Genomic DNA, 24,338 nt, shown 5'->3' with positions numbered 1-24,338 from the left:
CCAATTTAAAATATTTTTCTTCTGAGATCTGCCCCACTCATACACACGTACCTGTCACTTCACTGTGAAGTGAGATGCTTGATTTTTCAGCACAGGTTAGCAGGCCATACAGCCCAGCTCTGAGAATCCTCTCTGGGTCTAACAGGTTACTCTGTCCTCTTCACAGATGGCCTGGGTTGTCACTTCCACCTAGGATCTTCAATTTGGCAGCTTTGCTAAAATGCAAATAGTGGCCAGTGTCATTTGGAAAAGGAAGACACCTGGTTCACAAATAACATGGAGGACCAGGACTCAACTTCAAAAGTGAAGCTGGGAGCCTCCCAGCAAAGAAGGATGACTGGCACCAAAAGGAGGCACACGCTAGCCAAGGGTCTTGGGCTTCATTCCTCTGAGAGAGTTCTAAGAGACACCAAAATGGGGAAATATACAAGAATGCCATCATGAGGTACTACCCATCACACCAGAGTTAGGTGTAATTCCTTATTCTTAACTGACCCTTCACAATAAAGACATTGACTTTTAGTTTTGCTTTTTTTTGTTGTTTTTTTGTTTTATAAATTTGCTCTTGTGGCTGCAAACAAAAACCAGATGCCAGATGCTTGTGCCACTTTTTTGTATTTAGCTCACATGGGTAGCTTGGGAATTGAACCTGGCCCCAAAGGCTTTGCAAGCAAGGGCCTTTAACTGTTAAGCCATCTTCCCAGGCTCCAGGTTTTTCTTCAGGCAAGTAAGTGTTTAAATAGCCAAGAATTTTGTTTGCATAAAGTGTAATCTTAAAAGAATCAGTGAGTGTTCTTTTTATTTTTATTTATTTTTTAAACATTTTGTTTATTTGTATTTATGTATTTGAGAGCGACAGACAGAGAGAAGGAGGCAGATAGAGAATGGGCGTGCCAGGGCCTCCAACCACTGCAAATGAACTCCAGACGCGTGCGCCCCCTTGTGCATCTGGCTAACGTGGGTCCTGGGGAATCAAGCCTCGAACCTGACTCCTGAGGTTTCACAGGCAAGCGCTTAACCGCTAAGCCATCTCTCCAGCCCAGTGAGTGTTCTTTTTAGGAGGGGTCTTGATAACAAATTTTCTGACATTTGTTGAATCATCTCTATTTTAGACTCATTAACACATGCCCCTTTTGTCAGCTATTATTTGCACATAAGCATGATCAGTTTCTATATTCTACGCCAGCTCTACTCATCCATTCCAGCATCAACAGTATACCTTATAACCACATCACAAAAGCAGCTAACAGAAAAGGTGAGATGAGCTCCCTCTTCTCATCTGTAGTATGTGGTTCTCATTCATCAACACAACTTTAGAATCTGCTTCTCCAGTGTCCCCAAAGGACTTCTGGAAGCTGATTTAAAATCACTTTCCATATGTGACATTAATTTGGGTGAGGCAGCGTATGTTTAAAAAACCAATGTCTCCAATTTAAAAGATATGGTGTGCACCAATGTGTTTAGTTTGCTTTTAGCATATTTAGTTTTTATTATTATTATTGCGTCTGAGAGAAAGAGGCAGAGAGAGAATGTGCACACCAGGGCCTTCTGCCACTGTAAATCAACTCCAGAAGCATGTGCCACCCTGTGCAGCTGACTTACATGGGTCCTGGGGAGGTGAACCGGGCTCCTTTGGCTTCGCAGGCAAGCACCTTAACCACTAAGCCATCTCTCCAGCCCAGCATGTTTAGTTCTATGATGTTCTGCAGAGTTCATGCATGGAAGAGATATATTCTGATGTGCACATGGAATCTCTTAAAATTTACATTTCTAATATTTTATTTGGGGGGGGACAGATAAAGAACTGGTGCACAAGGGACTCTAGCCACTGCAAATGAACATGACACATGTGCCACCTTGTGCATCTGGCATTATGTGGGTACTGGAGAATTGAACCTGGGTCCTTTGGCTTTGCAGGTGAGCACCTTAATGGCTAAGCCCTCTCTCCAGCCCCAAAAATTACATTTTGTATGTTGTTTGCAACTGACTCTTGGGCACTGATGTCATTTCCAGCAAATTTAACATTTTTATTTATTTTTTTGTTCATTTTATTTATTTGAGAGTGACAGAAAGATGCAGAGAGAATGGGTGCGCCAGGGCCTCCGGCCACTGCAAACTAAACTCCAGACACATGCACCCCCTTGTGCATCTGGCTAACCTCGAACTGGCGTCCTTAGGCTTCACAGGCAAGTGCTTAACCTCTAAGCCATCTCTCCAGCCCAAATTTAACATTATTTTAAATGTCTATTTGCAAGCAGAGAGACAGAGAATGGGCACAGCACGGCCTTTAGCCATTGCAAACGAACTCCAGATGTATGTACCACATTGTGCTTCTGGTTTTATGTGGGTGTTGGGGAACTGAACTAGGGCCATTAGGCTTTGCAGACAAGTGCCTTAATTGCTGAACATCTCTCTCCAGCCTTCATTTCCAGTAACTCTTATTGTATCTATACATTTGTTTTCAGTGTACTCATATCATTTGTGAATCACATTCTTGTCTATCTTGTTTTCCTTTTAGAATGGCACTTGCTGGATTCTCACTACAAGTACATGGTTAAGGAGAAGAGGTGAGAAGTCCTCTCAACTCCACTGTAAAGGAAATTTTTAGGAGTTTGATGACCACTTTTGGCACATAGCCTTCGCTTTTATCTTTAAACCACTCTGCCAAGATTGGTATACCCCCTTTTCTGTGATACCTGTTTTTCATTTCAGTTCCAAATTTATTTTGAAACTGTCACTTTCAGTTTTCTTCCACCAAGCCCAATGTTATCCAATGCAAGCCCACTGTACCTCTGGCTTCAAAATCCATTGTTGGGAGTTTTCAGCCCCAGGATGACAGCTACTTGGAGGTGAGGTTATTAAGAAGAAAATGAAGGTCAAGTGAGGTGAAAGGGTGGTGGATGGCTCCTGCGAGAGCACATCAAGTGAGCAAACAAGATGGCAACCATGTGCACACCCAGACGTTTCGTCAGAAACTGATCGTGCTGATACCATGCTCGGCCATCCAGCTTCCAGCACTGTGTCTGTTCGGTAAGCCAGCAGTGTATACTGGCATATAGCACAGAAGTACACTTGATACGTAAAGCCTATTCTGCCCTTGGGCTCTAGTTTCTTTGCGCAGTAATCCTATCTGATTTTCTAGTCTACCCGCCAGGGGAGTGTACTTCTACTCTTAACCTAACAGCTCCTCTACTTAGTGGAGGACTTAAGGATCCTCATTGGGAACTGTAACCTGATAGTATTTGCTTGCAGAAATATGCTTCTGCTTACCCTTAAGATTAACTGCTAAAATCATATGTTTTAATATCCCCCTCCTCAAATTTATGATTTAGGTTAAAAACTGCAGACTATGTGATCAGTGGTAAGATTTTTAGTTCTGCTTGCAGTGTTAGGTCATGTACCAGAAAGGGTAGGAGAAAAGATTTGATCACACATGGAGACAACAGTGAAGAAGGTGTGAATTTATAAGGATTAGGTTTGACTCCACACAGACACGAGCAAGACATTTATTTGCATACGGCAAAGGAGTTCAGAGGTAGACTATCCAGGCTGAGTGCGGTGGCTCCAGGCGATCACAGATCCCAGCACCTTCCATCTAGCATCCTAAAGACTACTTCATGTTCTGGATTCAATCATCTTGTCCCAAAACCAGACAAGACAACATAAAAGGCCAAGGGATGAGAGTCTGGAGGAATATGAAGGAAGACACTACCAACAGTTGACCCGAGAACTCTCCTGGAAGCACCACGTCTGCATGTGGCAGCATCTTCTGCATCTTAAGCAAGTCACCAGCTGGAAACCCACTCAAAACTGTCACTCTGTCCACCACAAAAAACAGGAGTCCTGATGACGTCTATTTACGCTGCGTGTGGCAGAATAATATGCCGAGTGCCTTTCCTCTTCCAGCTCTTGGCTCATCCTACATCCTGGGACAGAACTGCACTTTCTTCTGAGTTTCTCTGAGTTACAGCCAGCACAGGAGTGGCAGGGAACTGGAACAGTGTGTGTCAAATCCATGTGAATTCCAAATGCGCCTCAAGTCACCTCAAATGCCTGCCCCACCAAACTTCCCAGGGGCTCGCAGCGAGGCCGGGCTTTCCTGGGCTGGCTCAGCGCCTCATCTGGGTGCTGCTCTTCCTAGGGCACACCCCTCATATGCTCCTGTTTTCAGAGCTTCTAAGACTCCAGATGCTCAAAGCTCTCTACACATTTCCAAAGCCCTTCGGAGTCAACCTGAACCCCCCTTTTCTTGCTTTGTTTTTGGTTCTCAAAACCTGTCGCATGTCTGGCTCATCGCTCACGCTGCTGCTTCAGGTGAGTCACCTTTGCCAACTACTCGCTCGGCGCTCCTCCCCAGACCGCAACCCAAGCAGCTGCGCAAGCTTCTGCGTGTGAACACTTGTTTTATTTATTACATAAATCTCAAGAATTACAGTACTTATGCATTTTTCACAGCAGGCTTATAAAGAAGGTACCATTATCCTTGTTGTACTAATAAAACAACAATCTAAAACAGTGAAATGAAGTAACTTGACAAGGTGAGAAGCAAGGATTCAAATCTGAGCTATCTGATGGCATAGCATTCCTGCTGAACAATTAATATTACAGACTCCTTTTTACCCAAACAACACGTGGGGCAGTTAAAATTTTTGAAAATGCCAAGCAGGACCCCTGGGAAAAATCAAGATCCTGATGTCCAAAACGTGGCAGAGAACAAATGGTTCAAAACAAGTGATGCTTCAAGTGTGTGGCTGTGTGGTATTAACAGATAGGAAAGGTGCTCATGAATCCTCCAATATGGAGCTGTGAGGCTGGGGAAGAGGCAGTGATGAGAACACAGGTCAATGATGTTGATGCCTGCTGAATAGTCTCTTCTCTAAAAACTGAGCTAGCTGGGTATGGTGGCACACACCTTTAATCCCAGCACTTGGGAGGTAGAGGTAGGAGTCACTGAGTTCAAGGCCAGCAAGAAACTAGAGTGAGTTCCAGGTCAGCCTGGGGTAGAGTGAGGCCTTGCCTCAAAAACAAAAATAAAAATAAAAACTGAGCTAAAAACTTCCTGAATAACATTCTCAACAATTTAACTCTTAGGCAGTCAACAAGGAAAGGAGCACTCTAAGGAGACATGCTTATAAAGTGAAAGCAAGGGCTTGAGAGATGGTTTGAGATGGCTGAGCATTTAAGGCACTTGCCTGCATAATCAAAGGACCCAGGTTCAATTCCCCAGTACCCACATAAAGCCAGATGCACAAGGTGGCACATACTTCTGGAGTTTATTTGCAGTGGCTAGAGGCCCTGCTGTGCCCATTCTCTCTCATAAATAAATAAAGTTTTTTAAAAAATTAAAGTGAATCATGGAAAATGCTAATAAAAATTTAAAAAAAAATAAAGTGAAAGCAAGAGTAGTAGATCATTTTCTTGCAAGATCACCAACCAGAAAGAATAAGAGGTTGCGGTATTTTCCCTATTCATAAATCTCCACCCAATATTTACTCCTAGTATATTATGAATCACATTGTGTGGGCACTCTTCAAGTCCAGTACAAAATGTGTGCAGGCAGTGGGCAAAAAACTAAATGCACAGTTCACGTACCTCACTTCCAAGGCATGCAGCGTACAAACCATGACCTTGAGAAGTTACCTAGCATCTCTCAGCTTTCGAATTTCACCTGTAAAATGTGGACACGAGCGCTTTCTTCTTAGTATGAGACAATGGTAAAAATTTCTTAGCTTAGGGCTTGACCCGGGGGAAGGACATAATGTGAGCCATTGCTATGGATGTTGTTGCCTTTTCAGAGATTACCCTAAAACTCACTAACCTTAGCAATTACTGCTCATTTTCTAGGATTTTCCTGCTGTTGTTCTCACCAGTCTTCACAGAACGCAATTCAAATCCTGAAAGAAAATGAGTAAAATGATCCCACCCTCATTTTCATATCAATGCTCCACTGCAATCTAACATAAACATTTATAGAAGCCCTGAACGCCACTATGCTAGATGGGGACAAAAGGATAATCTGAGTAGCAGACAATCCTGCCCCCAAGAATTATATTTCTTACAGGGAAAGGTGAAAGTCTGTTGCAGTCAGCCTCTCGTTGCTGGCAGATCCTGACCAAAAGCAGCTGATGGGAGGAAAGGGTTTACTTGGACTGACAGACTAGAGGGAAGCTCCATGATGGCAGAGGAAAACTCAAATGAGCAGAGGCTGGACATCACCTCCTGAGCAACATCAGGAGGAAAACAGCAACAGTAGACTGTGTCAAACGCTGGCAAGGGGACGCTGGCTGTAACACCCAGAATCCTGTCCTCAATAACACACCTTCTCCGGGAGGCTCCACCGGTTGGGGACCTAGCATTCAGAACACATGGGTTTATGAGGAACACCTGAATCAAACCACCATACTCCCCAATAATGTTTACTACTCAGCCGTAAAGGTCACACGACAGTTTTATCTTGAACAACAAGTAATCCTCCTAAGTAATTGTATTCCCCAAACAGCCTCAGACAAATGTGTTGGGTGTCTTGGGTACTTTTTTTTTAAGAGGTAAATGAGGATGAAGCCTACTAGTATAAAGATGCTAAAAAGCTGGCAGCTGGGAAAAATATATGCAAGACTTTATTTATATGTATATGTGTGTGTGTGTGTGTGAGAGAGAGAGAGAGGGAGAGGGAGAGGGAGAGAATTAGTGCTGGCTGCAGGACAAGTAGAACTGTGAGGTTTGGAAATAATAGAATTTTTTTTCTCATTATAGAATACATGCTTGTGTGTGTTTTTTTTTAAAAAAACTACATAGGTGTGTGTGTGTGCGTGCCACTACTGCAAATGAACACCAAGTGTTTGCTCTGCTTTTTGCGTCTGACGAGCCACTTTCTCAGTGCCCACCATTCCAGACTTTTCAAAAGCACATACTCAACTATAACTTACTTTTCAAACACCCCAAAGTCCTTGGCCCTTCTCCTCCCACTGTACTAAGTAGTCACCTTTCCACTTAACAAGGAATCTCCAAATCAAAGTGATAGGGCGGTTTTCTACAGGCATGTGCAAAGAGAAACACTAGACCTCAAACTTGAAGCAGAAATCCCCCAGTCTCGTAGTGCTGTGGGATTCTCCAACCCTGCTCTGTGCCTGGGCCAGCGTGAGAGCAGCACCAAGTTTCAGGAAAGGCGGCTGCCCAGAGGTGATGCTCCGGCACATCCAGCTGGCGTAGGACAACGGGGCCTGCCCAACTGGCACCGGCAGAGGACTCGGCCTGACCGCAGTCAGTCGCCACCGCCTCTGCCTCACTGTCATTCAAGGACAGAGAAGAGACGGTCTCCAGGGAGCTGGAGAAAAGCCCCATAGCTGAGGTGACCCTGCAGGAGACACTGTTCTGTTTCTGCATCCTGGACTGCTGTGAGATGAGTATCATTTTACTGCAGTTTCATCACTGTTTAAATAGGAATTCTAACTTTTGTACGATTTCTCACAACATTTAAAGAGTACAAAAACTTCTTTGCTGAGGTAAGACACAAAATTGTCCTCAAGACAAATTTAATCCACTTTATCACCCAATCCCCAGCTTCACAAAAAGACCCTCACCCCTACCCTCAGAGATCTGGAAGAAAATCTCAAAGGGATAGTAAACAGGGGCTTAGAAAGATAGAATTGAATGGAATTATAGTGCCTGGAGATGAACTGTTTCATCTCTAGCTAAATCTCAGGTCTTTAATGCTGGTAACACCAGGTGTTAAAATGATATAGCAAAACTGCCCAAGAACAAAGTGTGAAGGTAGGTTAGCGTCAGAGCAGTTGAGACTAGACCCTATCCACACTAGCCATTACATCAAGAAATGCAGCTTAAAGACATGAAGACTGGGCTGAGCATAAAAAGATCTAGTATGCTGAGTAATGACCCCAGCTGCAAAAAGAAAAGAAGAAGAAACAGTTTTTTTCATCTGTTCCTGCACAAGACAGAAAAAAAAAAAAAACCAAAACCTAAGGAACTCCATCTTAACCAAATTTGACTATCAGTACAAGAAGGCTATTCAAAGTCAAGGGCCCATACAGTATTCCACTAAATGCTAAACTCACTGCAGTCCAACTAAGCTACAGCTGCACCATACTCGGGCTTCTAACACTTGAACAAATCAACCTGCTCAGCAGCAGGCAACTGCTGAGAAACTGTAGGCTGATCCAGGGAGGAGTGGCACAAATTTTAAAAAGATGTACTATAATCTTTATTGGCAAATTACGAGTAATCTTACAATCAAATTGTGCATACATGATTTGCATGTGTGTTTGTGCAACAACAAACCATAAGGAAAAATGCACTCTCTGAGGCTCTCTAGGAAGGCAAAGTCAAAAGTGTGAAGAGGACCTTTGAACTGGGTGCAGGTCAGCGTAGCACAGTACTGGCTCAACATACTTGAAGCCCTGGGCTCGATCTGTCAGCATCACCAAAGACGACCCTCTCCTCATCCTTATCCTGAATCCCAGGGGAAAAATTCTACAGGACCCACAAAGAAGGGATTGGAGAGTTAAAACTGAATGGAATTACAGAACATGGAACCGAACTATTTCCTCTGTAGTTACATTTCATGCCTTTGGTGCTGGTAAACTATGTCTCATAATGCTGTAACTAAACAACCCAAAATCCAGGGGTGAAGGTAGGTTAAACCTTAAAGCAGTCTAGACCACACACCAGCCACTGTTCAGCAACCTTCTGCAATTTGGGCCAAAGTTCGCTTTCCCAATGGGATTGCTCCCCATCAGCATTTACTGAGTGGCTCTTCCGTGCTAAGCTCTAGTTAAGGTGTCAGTGCACAGAAAGAAGTCCATCCTTACCTTCACATCTACACAGCAGATCAGAACAATCCACGTCTGACTACGGGAGAACTGATTGACAGTGATGCTCAAAAATACTGAGCGTCCAAATCAATTCTATAACAGACATGAAGAGGAAAACCTGAGGTCTTCCAAATGCCGTGGCCGCGGCACGACAGATGGCCCTAAAAGTTCACTATTTTGTGCACCTGGACACAGAACCACTCTTAAAAGAATAAACAACTAGTAAATGTAGAACTGACAGGCATTACAGAGACCATGCCCCAAACGGGAAAAAGGTAAGTGTCAGAAAAATATTACCACTCATTTTATATAAAAAGCATTTTAATATTTATCTTTAGAAACTATAAACTATACATGATTTGCAAAAGGAGACTATACCAAACAAAGGCCAAAGAAGAATCATCCATTCTACTCCTTTTCTTTTGTCTGGTCACTCAGAAATATAATGTTGTCTGTAAAGAAACCAAAATATAAACATTACTTTCAGAACTCCCATTTCATTGATAATTCCTCTCTAATGCATCCATATATTAGTGTGTTGCAATTTTTTAAAATATTCAATCTGTTGGGCTCACAAGAGGCACAGAAAACAGGTATAACTAAGAGCAGAAAGGTAGGCTTCAGCTATTTCCTCCAACTCAGACTTGGTTGGAAGAAGGGAAGTATGTATTCTCTAGTTTTCCCGGCAACAACTTCCTGAACCGGAAGTGCACATGCAGAGCAGCCTCTGAAACCAGACACACACCCACGGTCCACAGAGACCCAAGGAGCACGCGGCACGTGCTGCAGGCACACAGGACAGGGCTTGGGCTCACATGCTCCCTTCTTAGCAACTGCGCGTTCCTTCCATTTCTAAGTAAACAAAAGACATTTTCATTTTCTCACACAGGTTGTCCTCCCAAGCAACCTGTATTGCATCTCCCAAGGGTTTCTACTTAAATGACCCAGACCTGGAGGAACAAGCCTGCATGGGCAGCTTAGTGTGCCCCTGTCTCAAAATACAAAGTAGAAACAGGGCTGAGGATGCAGCTCGTTGGCAAAGGGCTTGCCTAGCCTTTGCAAGGCCCTATGCTCAACTCTCAGGACCAAAAAATAAAAAAAAGGAAAATTTAAAATATATATAATGCATATGTGTGTGTGTGTGTATGTATACATATATATATATATATATATATATATATATATATAGTGTGTGTGTGTGTGTGTGTGTGTGTGACATGTATGGCAGCTGTCTACAGAAATAAATTTTCAAGCCACAAAACTCCTTTGAAATTCTAATAATGGTTTTTATATACCTGTTTTTGTGAAGTTTTACACCCTACAGAGTAAGCATCTTTATTTAAAGAAAAAAAATCAGACATTGCTCTGATTATTAGAGAAAATTAGGATAAGCAGTTATGCTGTTTTTCATGGGTAACTTCAAAAATATTAGCTACTTATTAAAAATAAAATTGTATGCAAGATAGTTATTATGTAACAAGTGAGTATGTCCATGACTTCATGAACAAAAAAAACATTTTAACATAGAATGGTAACTGATTATTAAATTGAAAATATTGTGTCAAAAGCCAAGAGTGCCATCTAGTGGTAGTTATGTTTAAGTTCAGGTATGGTTTTTAAAGCAGATCAACTGAAATAATTAATAAGATGAAAAAGACAAAAGAAAAAAGAAAAAAGCCACGCGTGGTGGTGCATGCCTATAATCCCAGCACTCGGGAGGCAGAGATAGGAGAATCACCATGAGTTCGAGGCCACTCTGAGACTCCATAGTGAATTCCAGGTCAGCCTGGGCTAGAGTGAGACCCTACCTTGAAAAACCATCACAAAAAAAAAAAAAAAAGATAGGATTATTGGATGGCAAATGCATTCTTAAAATATACTACTGGGGAGCTTGAGGAATGGCCTAGTGGTTAAGGCATTTGCCTGCAAAGCCAAAGGACCCAGGTTCGATTCCTCAGGACCCACATTAGCCAGATGCACAAGGGGCACACGCATCTGGAGTTTGTCTGCAATGGCTGGAGGTCCTGGCGTGCCCATTCTCTATCTCTCTCCCACCCTCTTTCTCTGTCAAATGAATAAATAAGTAAAAGTAAAATATTTAAAATACACTATTTGGTAACTCCAATACGTCCTGTACACAAAGTAGACAGGATGTACCCATGCAAAAGACAAAAACTTAATCAAACTAAATGAAATCAGAAAAAAATACAAATTAAATTATTTTCTTCCATTCAGATATCCCTGTGATCTATTCAGTTTTACTATAATCAACCGGCCATGCTGGTGAAAACCTGTGAAAAGAAAGCAAATGGCAAACAACATGAAATGATTCTCTCTGGCTTAGCTCCTAACAACTCAACAATTCACATAATACGAAGTTTGTCCGCACACTTGGTTCATGATGGAGCACAAGTGAGGGTAGGAAAATACCTAGGTTGGTTTCAAATCAATGTATTTCCCAAAAATCTCACTATAGAAAGAAATGATTACTACAGTGAACTGTAATTTACTAATATGCACAGTGGACAAGACATGAGCTCTGGGGTGAAGGGGAAAAGACAAAGACTTACAGATTAAGACAGACCTAAGAGATTTTATACACACACACACACACACACACACACACACAATGTGATATAGTGTATGGACACATTTCTACAAAGTGATCCAGATAAGTTGAATACTGTGACATTTAATGAAAAAAAATAGCAATAATCTCTTCATATTAGGTTAAATACTGATCTTACTGTTATTTTTTTGGAGAGATCTACTATATTTATGAATAATATAAGGTTGGGTTCACATCAAACTGATACAGGTATAGGAAAAGTAGTTAAGGAAAGAAAAAAGCAATATTGGCCATCAATTGATAATTGACAAAAACTAAATGATGGGGTCATGCTACTATTCTGTCTACTCATATGTTTGGCATTTCCTCAACAATTTTGAATGTTATTACCTAACTACAGCATATCTCAGTATTTCGTAAACACTGAAACATCACCATTTCTTTTATTTATATTTATTTATAAAACAGGTTCTTAGTATAGTATTTATAGCAATACAAACAAAAGACTCAAATTGAGGCTTACCAATGCCAAATTTGAGAAAATTGTTGGAGAAGTAATAAAAACACCATCTATCTAATTAAAAGATTCTTTAAATAAAATTTTACTTTTCATGTTAACATATTAAATTTGCCAACTATGTACTATTGAAGAGCTCACTGAACTTAATAAGGTTGTAGGCATCAAACTGCTATAATATTTAGATTTATTTATACATAATTTGTACAACTGTCTGTGCTTATGCCTATCTTTGTATAAGACAAGTCCTTTAAAAAGACACTAACAGGGCTGGAGAGATGGCTTAGTGGTTAAGTGCCTGCCTGTGAAGCCTAAGAACCCCGGTTCGAGGCTCAATTCACCAGGTCCCACGTTAGCCAGATGCACAAGGGGGCACACGCGTCTGGAGTTCCTTTGCAGTGGCTGGAGGCCCTGGCGCCCATTCTCTCTCTCTATCTGCCTCTTTCTATCTCTGTCTGTTGCTTTCAAATAAATAAATAAAAAGAAACAAAAAATATTTTTTTAAAAAAAGATGTTCTTAAAAAAAAAAAAAAAAGACACTAACAGGAGCTGAAGATATAGCTTAGCAGTTAAGGTGCTTGTGTCCAAAGCCAAAGGGCCCAGGTTAAATTCCCCAGTACCCACACGAACACAGATGCACAAGGGGGCACATGCATCTCAAGTTTGCAGTGGCTGGAGGCCGTGGCGTGCCCATTCTCTCCTTATCTGCCTTTCCCTCTCCCTCTCTTTCTCTCTCTTTTCAAATAAATAAATAAAGATAAAAAAATAAGTTTTAAAAGACACTAATGTTAAGTTCTTCTAAAATATAAAGTAAGTACTGGAACAGACAATGCAATTTTATATTCTACTCAAAATTCGTGAAGTAAAAGGCATTGAGTAGATAATTTTCTAAAGGAACATATATAATGAAGAAACTCTTAGTCAAATAAAAATGAAAGTTATACAACTCTTCTGGTGCATTTCCTACAATCCCACAAGCATCAACACTTACACCCCGGCAAAGGCCCTACAACACAGCCGAGCTTTCACAGAAAGAAACATCACGAACTTCTTACCAGCTATGATCGTTGTTGCTTGTCTTCGCACATTATTTTTATCCATGTATTCACCATAGTCTACTTTCCCTTCCACATAAATTCGGGACCTGACATAAATGAATAAAATTTGTAATTTTTATTCTGAAGATTCTAATACTGCTTTAGGACAGAAAGTCAAGTCATGGTGGTAATGAGGTCACACATAAGGATGAAATAATTATACATAATATCACTTTTGCTACTACTTCTCAAAAGTTCAAAGTTAACAATACTGAAACCCAATGGGGTCTTATTACACATTGGGTAAAAGGCCAGTGTTAGTTAGGCATGGTGGTGTCAGCCTCTAGTCTACCTCAAGACCTGAGTAATTTACTGAAGCTTTGTCTCAAATTTTAAAAAAAATGAGACCTTGTCTCAAAATCAAAAACTTTATATACAGGCTTGGCGACGTGGTGGTGACGTAGCTCAGTAGTACAGCATTTTACTTACCATGCACAAAGCCTTGAGTTCAATCCCCAATGACACACACACACAATGCTCTCAACCTGCAGCTATTATCCTTAGGAAAGTCTAAAAACACTTAAAATAAATCTTAAGCCTAAACAAATTCCTTCTAAATATTTATGTTCATGCCCATATATTAGGGCTGTTTCACTTCTGGTTAGAAAAACTTCTCTTTCTCAGGTAGTGGTGATCACTGAGGAGACTCAAAACTCACCAAAGTGCTGAGACGTGATAGTGCAGTGCTCAGCACTAATAAAACACCTCCATCACACCTTCCCAGGCTAAGGGACCACTGGGGAAGAGGTGGCGGAAGAACGTAAGGACCAAAGGACAGGAAAGGTGCTTTGGAACAGACTTCTAGACAAAGTGGCTGATGCAGTCACCGACCTCACCACAGCTACTGTTACCTGAAAAAGACCTGAAATATACTGGCCCCTCTGCATGTTGTCAGGGATAATGGAGGGAAAAATCAAAACAGAAGAGGGAATAATTCAAGATGGTAGGCAATTGGGGGGGGGGGGACCAAAGGAGAGTAGTGATGGGGAGTGTGTAAATTTTTTAGTTTAAAATTTTGAAATATAAAGTAAAAAAAAAGCCCTAATTCAAATAGAATAACTTGATAGGATCCTTTAAATCTCTAGAAATTATTTCTTTTTTCAATTTTTATTTATTTATTTGAGAAAGAGATGAGGGGAGGAGGAGGGAATGGGCACTCCAGGACCTCCAGCCACTGCAAACAAACTCCAGACACTTGTGCCACCTTGTGCATCTGGCTTATGCGGGTCCTGGAGAATCGAGCCTGCATGCTGTGGCTTTGCAAGCAAGCACATTAATCGCTAAGCCATTTTTCCAGCCCCAGAATCTCTAGAAATGATTTCTAGTGGGTCAAAATAATTGCATTTTGGACTATCTTCCAGCTATGTTGATTTTTTTTAACTAATTTATCATGTCCCTTCTACAGTAGGGCTCCTGACCTTATTATCAAGGGACTGAGATTATTAAATTTCAAAACAGGTTTTTCAGCTTAGTTGATCACTTGGCATTAATTACTAAACTACTTCCACACTATATAGGCCAAACTTACAACAGTCCTAACTATCATTTTAAGGTGAAGAAAACGACCATAAAGGCAGCCAGTGTCTAAGTCCACCAACATAAAACACTACAAGACAACAAGACAAACTAGTGAAATTACCAGGTACTACAGACAGACAGACAGATACACATTCAGCAACCACAGGCCAAACTGTGTACATAGTCATCGTTCCTGAAATAGCCTTAGCCTGTGTTTGTATGTGCTGTACATGAGCATATATCCCTCACATATGAAGAAGAGAAATGCAACCAATGAAATGGAAATCTTAGTCACTGCTGGCATTATTCTTCATGAAATCTTGTATTTCTATAAAACAAGCATATGTTGGGGAGTCGGCTCAATCAGTAAATTGCTTGCCATGCAAGCATGAGAACCTGAGTTCAGATCCTCGTAACACTCTTTACAGCCAGGTGCAGTGGCACACGCCTGTAACCCCAGCTCTGTAGGACCCTTAAGGCTTGATGCCTAGCTAGTATAGTTGAACCAGTAAGTCATGGGCTCACTGAGACACCTTCTCTCAAAAACTAAGGTAGCAACAGATTACGGAAGATAGTCAACATTGATCTCTGGCCTCCACACACATGCATACCCGCAGACATACAAATACACACATACACACACGAATACCCATATATACAACACAGAAAAAGAATACCAAGTACATTTCTAAACATACCAACTATTAATACAACTTATATGACCCACAACCTCTGTCTGAGCATTTGGGAAAGACTTCTAAGACACTATTAGGCCTACAGAAAATTACCAAATACAAAATAACTGCTGAACAAGAATGAAGGAGATAGACACTGAGGACACTCAACTCCCACCAAACCAGAGATCCAGAGGCTCCTAAGTACCCATCACTGAAGTAGATTTAATATGCACCCAACATGGCTCAGGGAATTTTGCAGAAGGGGAGGCAGAAAGATTGTTACAGCCACAAGTTGGGACATTTTGCAGAGGCATTGCCTCTTCTCCATAGCTGACTGCTGCCCCCATAATGCATGACCCACAATCCCCATGGGGTTGACCTGCATCCCCAATGAGGAAGGCCTCTTCAGAACAGGGGCAGGGAGGAGGGAAAGGATGGTACCAACATGAGTTGTTTACATATTAAATATGTCCATATCTAATAAAAAAAAAAACTATTCCAGTTTCTCCATCATGTGGCTGCCAAGAGACAAGAGGCAACCTCCAAGACCCCTGGTCACCGTAACACAGGATTTTCTACAGCATACTGTGGATGCTCAGACAATACACGCTGCAGTGATATTTAACAACTTTACCATCTCTCCTGCCTCACCTACTTACACTTACACACACACACACACACACACACACACACACACACACAGAGATGTTGTTTGCTCTTAAGCTGTTAGAAGACTAAAATCACGTTGTTTTGTTGAGGGCAAATCTCACTCTAGCTCACACTGACCTAGAACTCAATCTACAGCCCAGACTGGCCTTGAACTAACAGAAATCTTTCTACCTCACCCCTGAGTGCTGAGCTTACAGGCAGGGGCTACCATGAGCAGTTGGAACCCATGTTTTGCGCACTCTGCACACAGTGACATTCTACACACGATATTAATAAATACCAAGTAGTATAATTACTCAGGAATATAGGAGTGACACATTCCTTGCCACAAGAGCACTTGCTTGCAGTTCATTAAGCCATTTCAATATGAAAGGTCCTTACCCCTTTTTCACATACTGGTAAGCCACATCCCTGAGGCCTGGCCGAAACACGGATATTCTGTGCCATGTTGTCTTCTGACTGACGTCGCCTGAATAAAGCACACGCACAGGGAACATGGTCATAAACGGAGCAGGCAAAGCAAAGGCCAGCAGACAAGTTGCCCAGGAAAAACAAACTCACAGCTTATAAAAAAAAGAAAACAACAGAATTAGAGAAGACAGACCTTACCTGAAAGTAGTATTTTTATGAAGATAAGTAGCAATAAATAGTGTCCATTTTTATTGCTGATAAAATAAGAACTCTAGTCTTTTACACTCACCTATTTGGTAAGCTTCACTGTCCCCTGATCGCCACATCTCATTTGTTGCTAAGGAAAATATTGTGACTGGATTTTTTCCATCCACCTGTCTCATGACAGGGTCCTGACCCACTCGCCCAAGTAACTGCACACGATTCAGAGCTGCAATGAAACGTGGAGATGATGAGATGACAGTAAGAACTTGCTGTGGATTCAATGTCTGTGGCCCTCCCCTTAAAATGTTTCTCAAAGTGCTAATTACCAATGTCACAGTATTTGTAAGTGAGCCTTGAGGGGTTAGGGAGATTTAGATGGGGTTGGATTCAGAAGATTGACTCAGCAGTTAAAGTCACTTGCTTGCAAAGCTTGCCACTCTGAGTTGGCCAGGGTTCAATTCCCCATTACCCACAGAAAGCCAGATGCACTAAGTGGTTCATGTGTCTGGAGTTCATTCACAGCAGCAAGAGGCCCAGACACACCCGTTCATTCTCACTGATACTCTTTCTCTTTCTCCCTCTCTCAAATGAATATATAATTTTTTTAAAAAAAGATGATTTAGATGAGATCACAAAGGTAAGGCATCAAGGATAGAATCAGTGCCCTTATAATAAGAGAGCAAAAGCCCAGAGTGTATGATATCTATCTATCAATCATCTTTCCCTCTCTCTCTCTCTTTCATCTCCCCTGCCACCACAGTGAGAGGGCAATTATCTGTGAGCAACCAAGAGGGTCCTCACCACTAGCCCAGACATGTTTGCACCTAACGTAGGATTTTCTAGCCTCCGGAGCTGTGAGCAATGCGTACTTTGTGCTTTGGCCGCCATGTCTGTGGTAACTCATTGCAGTAACCACAGCTGACTATGAAACCCACACCTACAGTTGACGGAAATGTCCAGAAAAGGAACAGCTACCAATATGACCTTCAACATCACTCCCTGTACTAAGCAAAACCCAAGCTACAGAAGATCAGCAAAAGGGAAGTGAGGGGGGAAGGGCTGACAAAGACAAAAGGAGCAGTCTCACAAAGCAAGTTTTAAGACTTGTAACTTAAGTTCTGACAATCTTGTAAAAACTGTCTGTGACGCTGATGAAAAAATCTTTGTAGGGCTCAGCAGAAAGCATAGCAGTTAACGGGCTTGATGTAGAGCTAGGTGCAAAAAAATGGCAAATGTGTCTAGCATGCATTTGCAGTGGCAAGAAGCCCTACATACTTGTGTGTGACACACACACACACACACACAAACACCAAGAATTTTTTATTTAACCATAAAAATCTTTATGAAAAAAAGGAATATTCCTGCAGAGTATCTTACACAAACTGATTAACACAACTTTGGAATATTCAACAGGACAGTGTGTGATAACAAGAAGAGCCCAACTTACACCAGCTCCCCACAGCCTGTGGGGGAAAGGGCAAGATACACGGAACAAATATGAACCAAAGGCACGATGACTAACGTGGGCAAAGCCATAGCTACATACACCTTTGGGAATATTAGCTACTTACATCTTTCGAGAACCAAACTAGTAGCTACTTCAGACTCATGTCTTACAAACTGACGAATTACCTGAAAGGAAACAAACACGTTAACACTGTTTTATATGTTTTCATTAACATCTTCTAAACACAACAACAGGACAGGTTCTGAAGTCAGACTCCCTCAGAGTCAAACTTACATAGTCTATAAAAGTGCTTCCCTGATGGCTTTTTCAGAATCCATATGGGATAGGCAGTCCCTGAAATATGATTGATCTAAAAAGTTTCATTTAAAAATGAGCAAAGATGATAAATCTCATTAATCTCGCAAGGTTACTGCAAACAGCAACAGTGTCGGTAGCAAGCTTAGCCCAATGGGAACATTCATGCTTTCACTGGATCAAAGAAAAGCAATCCAATATAAATGTGGGGACTGGGGAGATGGTTCAGTGGTTAAAAGTGCTTGCTTGCAAAGCCTGCCAGCCTGAGTTCAAGTCCCCACCCGTGTAAAGCAGGAAAGACATTCATTTGTTCCGGCAAGAAACCCTGAAGCAGTACACACATACATACAAAAGAAAAATTAAAAGAACATGAATTTGGTTATATAAGCATAAAGATATGACTACATAAGTCACAGTCACTGAAAAAGGGTATTTACTGCCAAAAAACAGCATCACTTCACGTGCAAAGTGCTTTACCAATTATCAGTCAATCCTAAAACTACATAAACAATGCACAGTAATTCCCACTTTAGAGACAAGGAAACAGCAGAGAAAGTACACAACTTGCCCAGGATCCTATTGCAAGTAAGCTCTAATTCATGACTCAAACTCAGGCTGTCTGACACCAAGGCCACTACTTTTCCTACTGCCCTCTGCTGCCTTCTGAAAGACATTGTCCTATTGAGGCCATAAAGGTTAGGATGCATATCACTGGATTTGGGGTGTCAAACATTCTACCAAAGAAATAGCTCTCAAATGGTAAGTCTCTGAGTATAAAAAGCAGAAATCCAGCTGGGTGTGGTGGTGCACACCTTTAATCCCAGCACTCGGGAGGCAGAGGTAGGAGGATCACCATAAGTTCAAGGCCACCCTGAGATTCCATAGTGAATTCCAGGTCAGCCTGGGCCAGAGACCCTACTTCAAAAAACAAAAAACAAAAAAAGCAGAAATCCATGGTGGTGCATTCCTTTAATCCCAGCACTTGGGAGGGAGGAGGATCGCTGTGAGTTCAAGGCCAACCTGAGACTACATAGTGTATTCCAGGTCAGCCTGGGCTAGCACGAGACCCTACCTCAAAAAACAACACTAACAAAGAACAAAGGGGGAGGGGGCGCTGAAGAGATGGCTCAGTGGTTAGAGTACTTGTCTGCTAAGCCTAACGACCCAGGTTCAATTCCCCAGGACCCACTTAAAGCTGGATGCATACAGAGGGGCACATGTGTCTGTAGTTCACTTGCAGTGGTTAGAGGTCCTGGCGTGCTCACTCGCTCACTTTCTCTGTCTCTGCTTGCAAATAAATAATTTTTTAAAAATATTTATTTTAAAAAGGGTAAATCCATGTGGTGAACAGACTGGCAAGTGGTGGAAGCGTACATCCTTTAGACCATGCAACAGAAAGAAAACAAGTTTACTTCATACACAGCAGGAGGGATATGGCTGGACAGTGAGAGCGTTGTCAGCCACTTTAAGGCAATGGACTGGGGAAGGAGCCTCCTCTATTGTGGAGTAGTACTCATTCAGTCAGGGTGAGCCACTTAGCCTGCCCTTTTCTGGCAAGTAATTCCCTCCATGTGAATAAGGGCAGTCTGGATTGGTCCATGTTGAGTCCTGGGAGGTTACTGTGTGTTGCTGGGCATGGAATTTCCAGTTATGCAATCTCCAACTTGTAAGTAAGGGCAGTCCTGATTGATCAATGTGTGTCCAGGAGCAGGGCTGCAGCTGTACGGTGGCAGGGTACAGTTTACCACAACTAAGAGTTTGGCCAGAGGCAAGGTCTTCCTGTGTGGTATTTCTGAGCCAAACTCGAGGAAATTCCCTCATAGGGACCTGTTCCCTTTTCTGGTCTCTCTACAATGGCTTTGGTTTCACACAACACTCAAATGAATATCAAATAACTCAGTGGGTTCAGAGTGTTAAAATTCTACCTAATAATAATAATTCTCACAAGGCAGTACTGTCAGTACAAAAAGCAGGCCATTATACCACACAACAAAGCTTAAGTACTACTATCACCAAAAGGGAGAACAAAATTAAGATTCAAGTTCCATCACTGTACAGACGCAAACTGTTAACTAGAAACGGTTTTTGTGCACATGTTCCCAAAGGCCTGAAGAAATCTGATGACTAGGACTCTCGAGACCAGAGCTTAGAACTAATACAGAAGAGTGCCTACCTGTAATACAGGTCTCCGAAACATGGCTTCAACTTTGATTTCTTACAATCTAATCTTTAGGCTTTTCTAAGGGGGAAAAAAAAAAAACATGAGTCAAGTTAAGTGCAATTTACAAGCACAAGTTCAGTAGTCCTAAATTCCTAATGACATTCATTTTTATGTACATCCAACTTGCAACCAAACCTTTTCCATTTAATAAAAAAAAAAAAGCCCACAGTTGGTTGTCTTTCTTTTTCAATCCCAATTAACTTCCAGGTCCCACAGCCCACAGTGGGAAAATAAATAAAACTCCCTTGAGCACTTCCAAGACACTGCTTAAATTCTAATGAAATGCAAATTCCCTCAGGGGGGTAAGAAACTTCTGGTTTATGTGTTTGCTGCTATTTTAAATCGGTAAAACAGTTCCTATACTAAGGGCTCAATTAAATATCACTGTCACTGAAGGACTAAAATACAAAACTAGTTAACTGCTCAAAAAGAAAACCAGTGCTCCGTTTCTCGTCAGCAATGACTAAGGAGCGCTAAGGACAGCCGGAGTCCCCATCCGGCACCTCTGGGACAGCGGGGAGGGAGCCCTTCCTAAAGGCAATGCTCCCACCCACCACCACGGCGGGGAGGACACCAGACTCCTCCCGACCAGTGACAATGACACACCGCTTCCCGTCCTGAGCACGCCGGAGTGCACGCCTAACACACCGCTCTGCCACCTTCGCTCGCTCGCCTGACGTACTACACGCGACGGCTGGGGACCGGGCAATCACTTCCAGTGCGCAGGGAAGGGGGAAGCGGGAAACAGGAAGTCCGTGGGGGCGTGCGCCATAGAAATGCTTCCGCCACGCCTGACGGGAAACACGTCGCCTTCACTTAAGCGTTCCGAACGTCCTTCTAGGCGGCAGTGGCTGCATTCACGCCGCCAAGTTTTCAAATTTTCATACAAATGAAATTTTTTTTTCTGGACCCTTGTTTTTTTTTTTTTTTTTTCCTTTCTGTTACTGGCAATTTGAATCTCAGGGCCCCGTCCCATGCTCCTCCCCCCACAAAGCACTCTGAAATGAAATGACCCGCCGAGGTACCCGTATGGAGAGGGAGGTGAGATAGAAGCTACTTCCGGTCGTGGGAGGGGAGATAGAAACCACTTCCGGTCGTGGGAGGAGCGAAGTGCGGCCTCGACCTTGGAGTTGGGCGAGCGAGGCGGCGGGGCGGCAGCCGGGGCGCAGCATGTGGAGCCGCGCGTGCGGCCGGCTCTCCTCGGGCCTGCGCGGCGGGGGCGCGTCGTCCGCCGTCGTCGGTCGCCGCGGGGGCGCGTCGGGGCCGCGGGCGTCGGCGGATCCGGGCGAGGGCGCGGCGGCGGCGGCGGCGTCGGGCCCGTTGCAGCCCGCGCTGCTGGAGTTCCTGGTGTGTCCGCTGTCCAAGAAGCCGCTGCGATACGACGCGTCCACGAACGAGCTGGTCAACGAGGAGCTGGGCATCGCCTATCCGATCGTGGATGGGATTCCCAACATGATCCCGCAGGCCGCGAGGTCCACGCTTCAGGCTGGGAAGCAAGAGGAGGCGCCGCCGCCGCCGCCGCAGCGCTAGGTCGTCCTTCCCTAGAAAAGAGCACGGCGGCGACTCACTGGGAGAGGACGGAAACCGAAGATGTTCGCGTCTCTGCCCACCTTGACTGTGCTTGTGCCTCTGATTTCTCTAGCAGGGCTGTTCTACTCCGCCTCGGTGGAAGACGACTTCCCGCACGGCTGCACTAGCGCGACCAGCCTGTGCTTTTACAGTCTGCTCCTGCCCGTGACCATACCCGTGTATGTGTTCTTCCACCTCTGGACTTGGATGGGCATTAAGCTCTTCAGGCACAACTAGTGGGCGCCCGCTCAACGTGGACTATAGGCTAGTAAAGAGGACTTAAGCATTGGCCCGTGAAAATTCAAAATAGATGCAAACCCACTTTTTTTGCAAGAAAAACTGCTTTGCCCTCCTCTGATGCCGAATTCCAGCTGCTGCGTTCGGAAGAGAGATTTTCTACGACACGCCCAGTCATCATCAGAGGACTGTTTCTTAACCCGTTCACTTAAACGTTAGTAATTTGGAATTTTGTTTGTTTGGGTTCATGGTAAACCCACACATATTAGGAATGACGCAGTCTCAGTGGAGCTATGGCATGTTGGAGTAATTGTAGGGAAATGCATTCCAACTAGTGTGATAAATTAGAAACTGGAAATTTCTGATACGTTTTTCTAAAATTCTGAGTTTGTAAAATTACTTTCATTTCTTTGGCATCAGATGCTTATGTTAATAATAAAGTAAGATGTTTACAGTTTCCCCACAAAAAAGCCCAGTTTGTTTATTGTTTTGTTCCGTCTCGGTGTGATATCAAGGGAAAATGTAGAAATATTTTCAATAAGTGCATGCTATCTTTACAAAGGCTCAATGCTAAATACCCAAAATTCCCATGAAAAAAAAAGATACTTTTGATGGGTAAAGGTAGGGATGGGAAGCTAATTATGTCCTGTAGAATTTAGAGCTGAGCCTGATTATGTCTTGTTGAATTTATTATTTAAGTCATTCTTGCAGTTTTTCCTGTCTTGGGAATTCTGGTTAGCCCTGCAAAGGGCCTTGATTTTTCTAGGCCCCTTAACAGAACTGATTGAAGATGGTACAAGAACTACTTTAGAAGCATGAGTGCTTCAATAATTAACCTGAAAGAAACATATCGGTTGTAAATGTGACTTCATATACACACAGGAGACACCTGTGCTAGGGCTCTACCCCAGGGCCTGGTGCATGCCAGGTTCCAACCACTGAGCTCTATCCCCAGCCCCCAGCTCATCCTTAGCTTCCTAACGTCGTTTAATCAAAGATTTAGACAGTGCTTCTGTCATCAGAAAATTAAAACATGTTGGATGGGTTCTATCAGTGCATTAAGTTTAAACATCTTCATGTTATCCAATGGCAATATGTCAATAAACTAGAGGTTCCCCAGTCATTTCCTGAAGTGGAGTTATTTTTTAACCCTAAATTTCACGTTTAACCATCTGCGAGCTGTAGCCAGTGTAAATGAAACATGTTTGATTATAACCATTGTATTCTGAGAAGTCAATCTTAGTTTTTGGAAGTCAGGCATTAAAGGAAGCTGATAAGATAATACTTGAGGGAGCTCAGTATTTAGCTGTATCCTCTCCCTAATAGAGTCTGTTTAGAACTCACTTGTATAAACAATATCAAATATGTTATTCACATAGTACACAGTCTAATCTTAAGGGAGTAGAGATTGACTTGAACCACAGTGATGGAACACTCGTGAGATCCCAGCACTATGGAGGTGCAGGCAGGAGAAACAAGTTCAAGGACAACCTCCTCTACATGAAACTATCAAAACAACAACAAACATACATTAACCAATGGGCTGGAGAGATGGCTCAGTGGTGAAAGTACTTGCCAGCAAAGCCTAAGGACCCAGGTTTGGTTCTCCAGTACACACTTAGAGCCAGATGCACTGGGTGGCACCTGCTTTTGGAGTTCACTTGCAGAGGCTAGAGGCCCTGGCATGCAAAGCAAGCTCTCTCTCAAAAAATTTTTGAAAAATACGTAGGAGGACCACAGTGAGTTCAAGGCCACCCTGAGACTACATTGTGAATTCCAAGTCAGACCCTACCATGGAGGTGAGGGGGAATAGCCAAAATAGCTAGTGATTGGACTGAAATGCAATCATCTAGACATCTGGCTAAAGTCTGTTTTCTTTATTGTCAAGCATACTGTGGACATTTCAATAGCTACCCTCTTTATTTTGTTGGAAAATTACAGCACTTTCCCCTAAACCAATTATGCCAGTATGCATTTTGGGGTGACTAAAGAGCAACACTTTAGAATTCATAGGGCTGTTTCTTAATTTTAAAACATCAAACTAATGAGCTGTATGCAA

The 24,338-nt window shown here is 42.7% G+C and overlaps 3 protein-coding genes across 4 annotated transcripts; 2 read left to right on the top strand and 1 right to left on the bottom strand.

The window, feature by feature from the left end:
- Positions 1 to 5,320: 5,320 nt before the first annotated feature.
- Positions 5,321 to 21,208, bottom strand: Ssbp1 (single stranded DNA binding protein 1). 2 transcript variants are annotated; one of them, XM_045160473.1, is made up of 8 exons: positions 21,122 to 21,140; positions 20,426 to 20,491; positions 18,062 to 18,122; positions 16,576 to 16,716; positions 16,257 to 16,344; positions 12,970 to 13,058; positions 9,207 to 9,280; positions 5,321 to 5,894 (listed from the first exon to the last, which is right to left on the bottom strand). In XM_045160473.1, the coding sequence occupies exons 2-7, from the start codon at positions 20,447 to 20,449 to the stop codon at positions 9,237 to 9,239; spliced, it is 447 nt and encodes a 148-aa protein (XP_045016408.1). In that variant the 5' UTR covers positions 20,450 to 20,491; positions 21,122 to 21,140; the 3' UTR covers positions 5,321 to 5,894; positions 9,207 to 9,236. The 2 variants fall into 2 exon arrangements, with proteins under 2 accessions (XP_045016408.1, XP_004661218.1); XM_004661161.3 differs by having other exon boundaries at positions 5,322 to 5,894; positions 21,080 to 21,208.
- A 435-nt stretch (positions 21,209 to 21,643) lies between these two features.
- Positions 21,644 to 22,003, top strand: Pyurf (PIGY upstream open reading frame). The gene has a single exon (XM_045160080.1). It carries the CDS (start codon positions 21,644 to 21,646, stop codon positions 22,001 to 22,003), a length of 360 nt encoding a protein of 119 aa, XP_045016015.1.
- Pigy (phosphatidylinositol glycan anchor biosynthesis class Y) lies at positions 21,916 to 23,402 on the top strand. Its single transcript, XM_045160442.1, has one exon. The coding sequence runs from the start codon at positions 22,064 to 22,066 to the stop codon at positions 22,277 to 22,279; it is 216 nt and encodes a 71-aa protein (XP_045016377.1). The 5' UTR covers positions 21,916 to 22,063; the 3' UTR covers positions 22,280 to 23,402.
- Positions 23,403 to 24,338: the final 936 nt, after the last annotated feature.

This window comes from Jaculus jaculus, chromosome 10 (assembly GCF_020740685.1).
Source record: "Jaculus jaculus isolate mJacJac1 chromosome 10, mJacJac1.mat.Y.cur, whole genome shotgun sequence".
Classification (NCBI taxonomy): domain Eukaryota; kingdom Metazoa; phylum Chordata; class Mammalia; order Rodentia; family Dipodidae; genus Jaculus; species Jaculus jaculus.
This window is presented reverse-complemented; position numbering and strand designations above follow the sequence as displayed.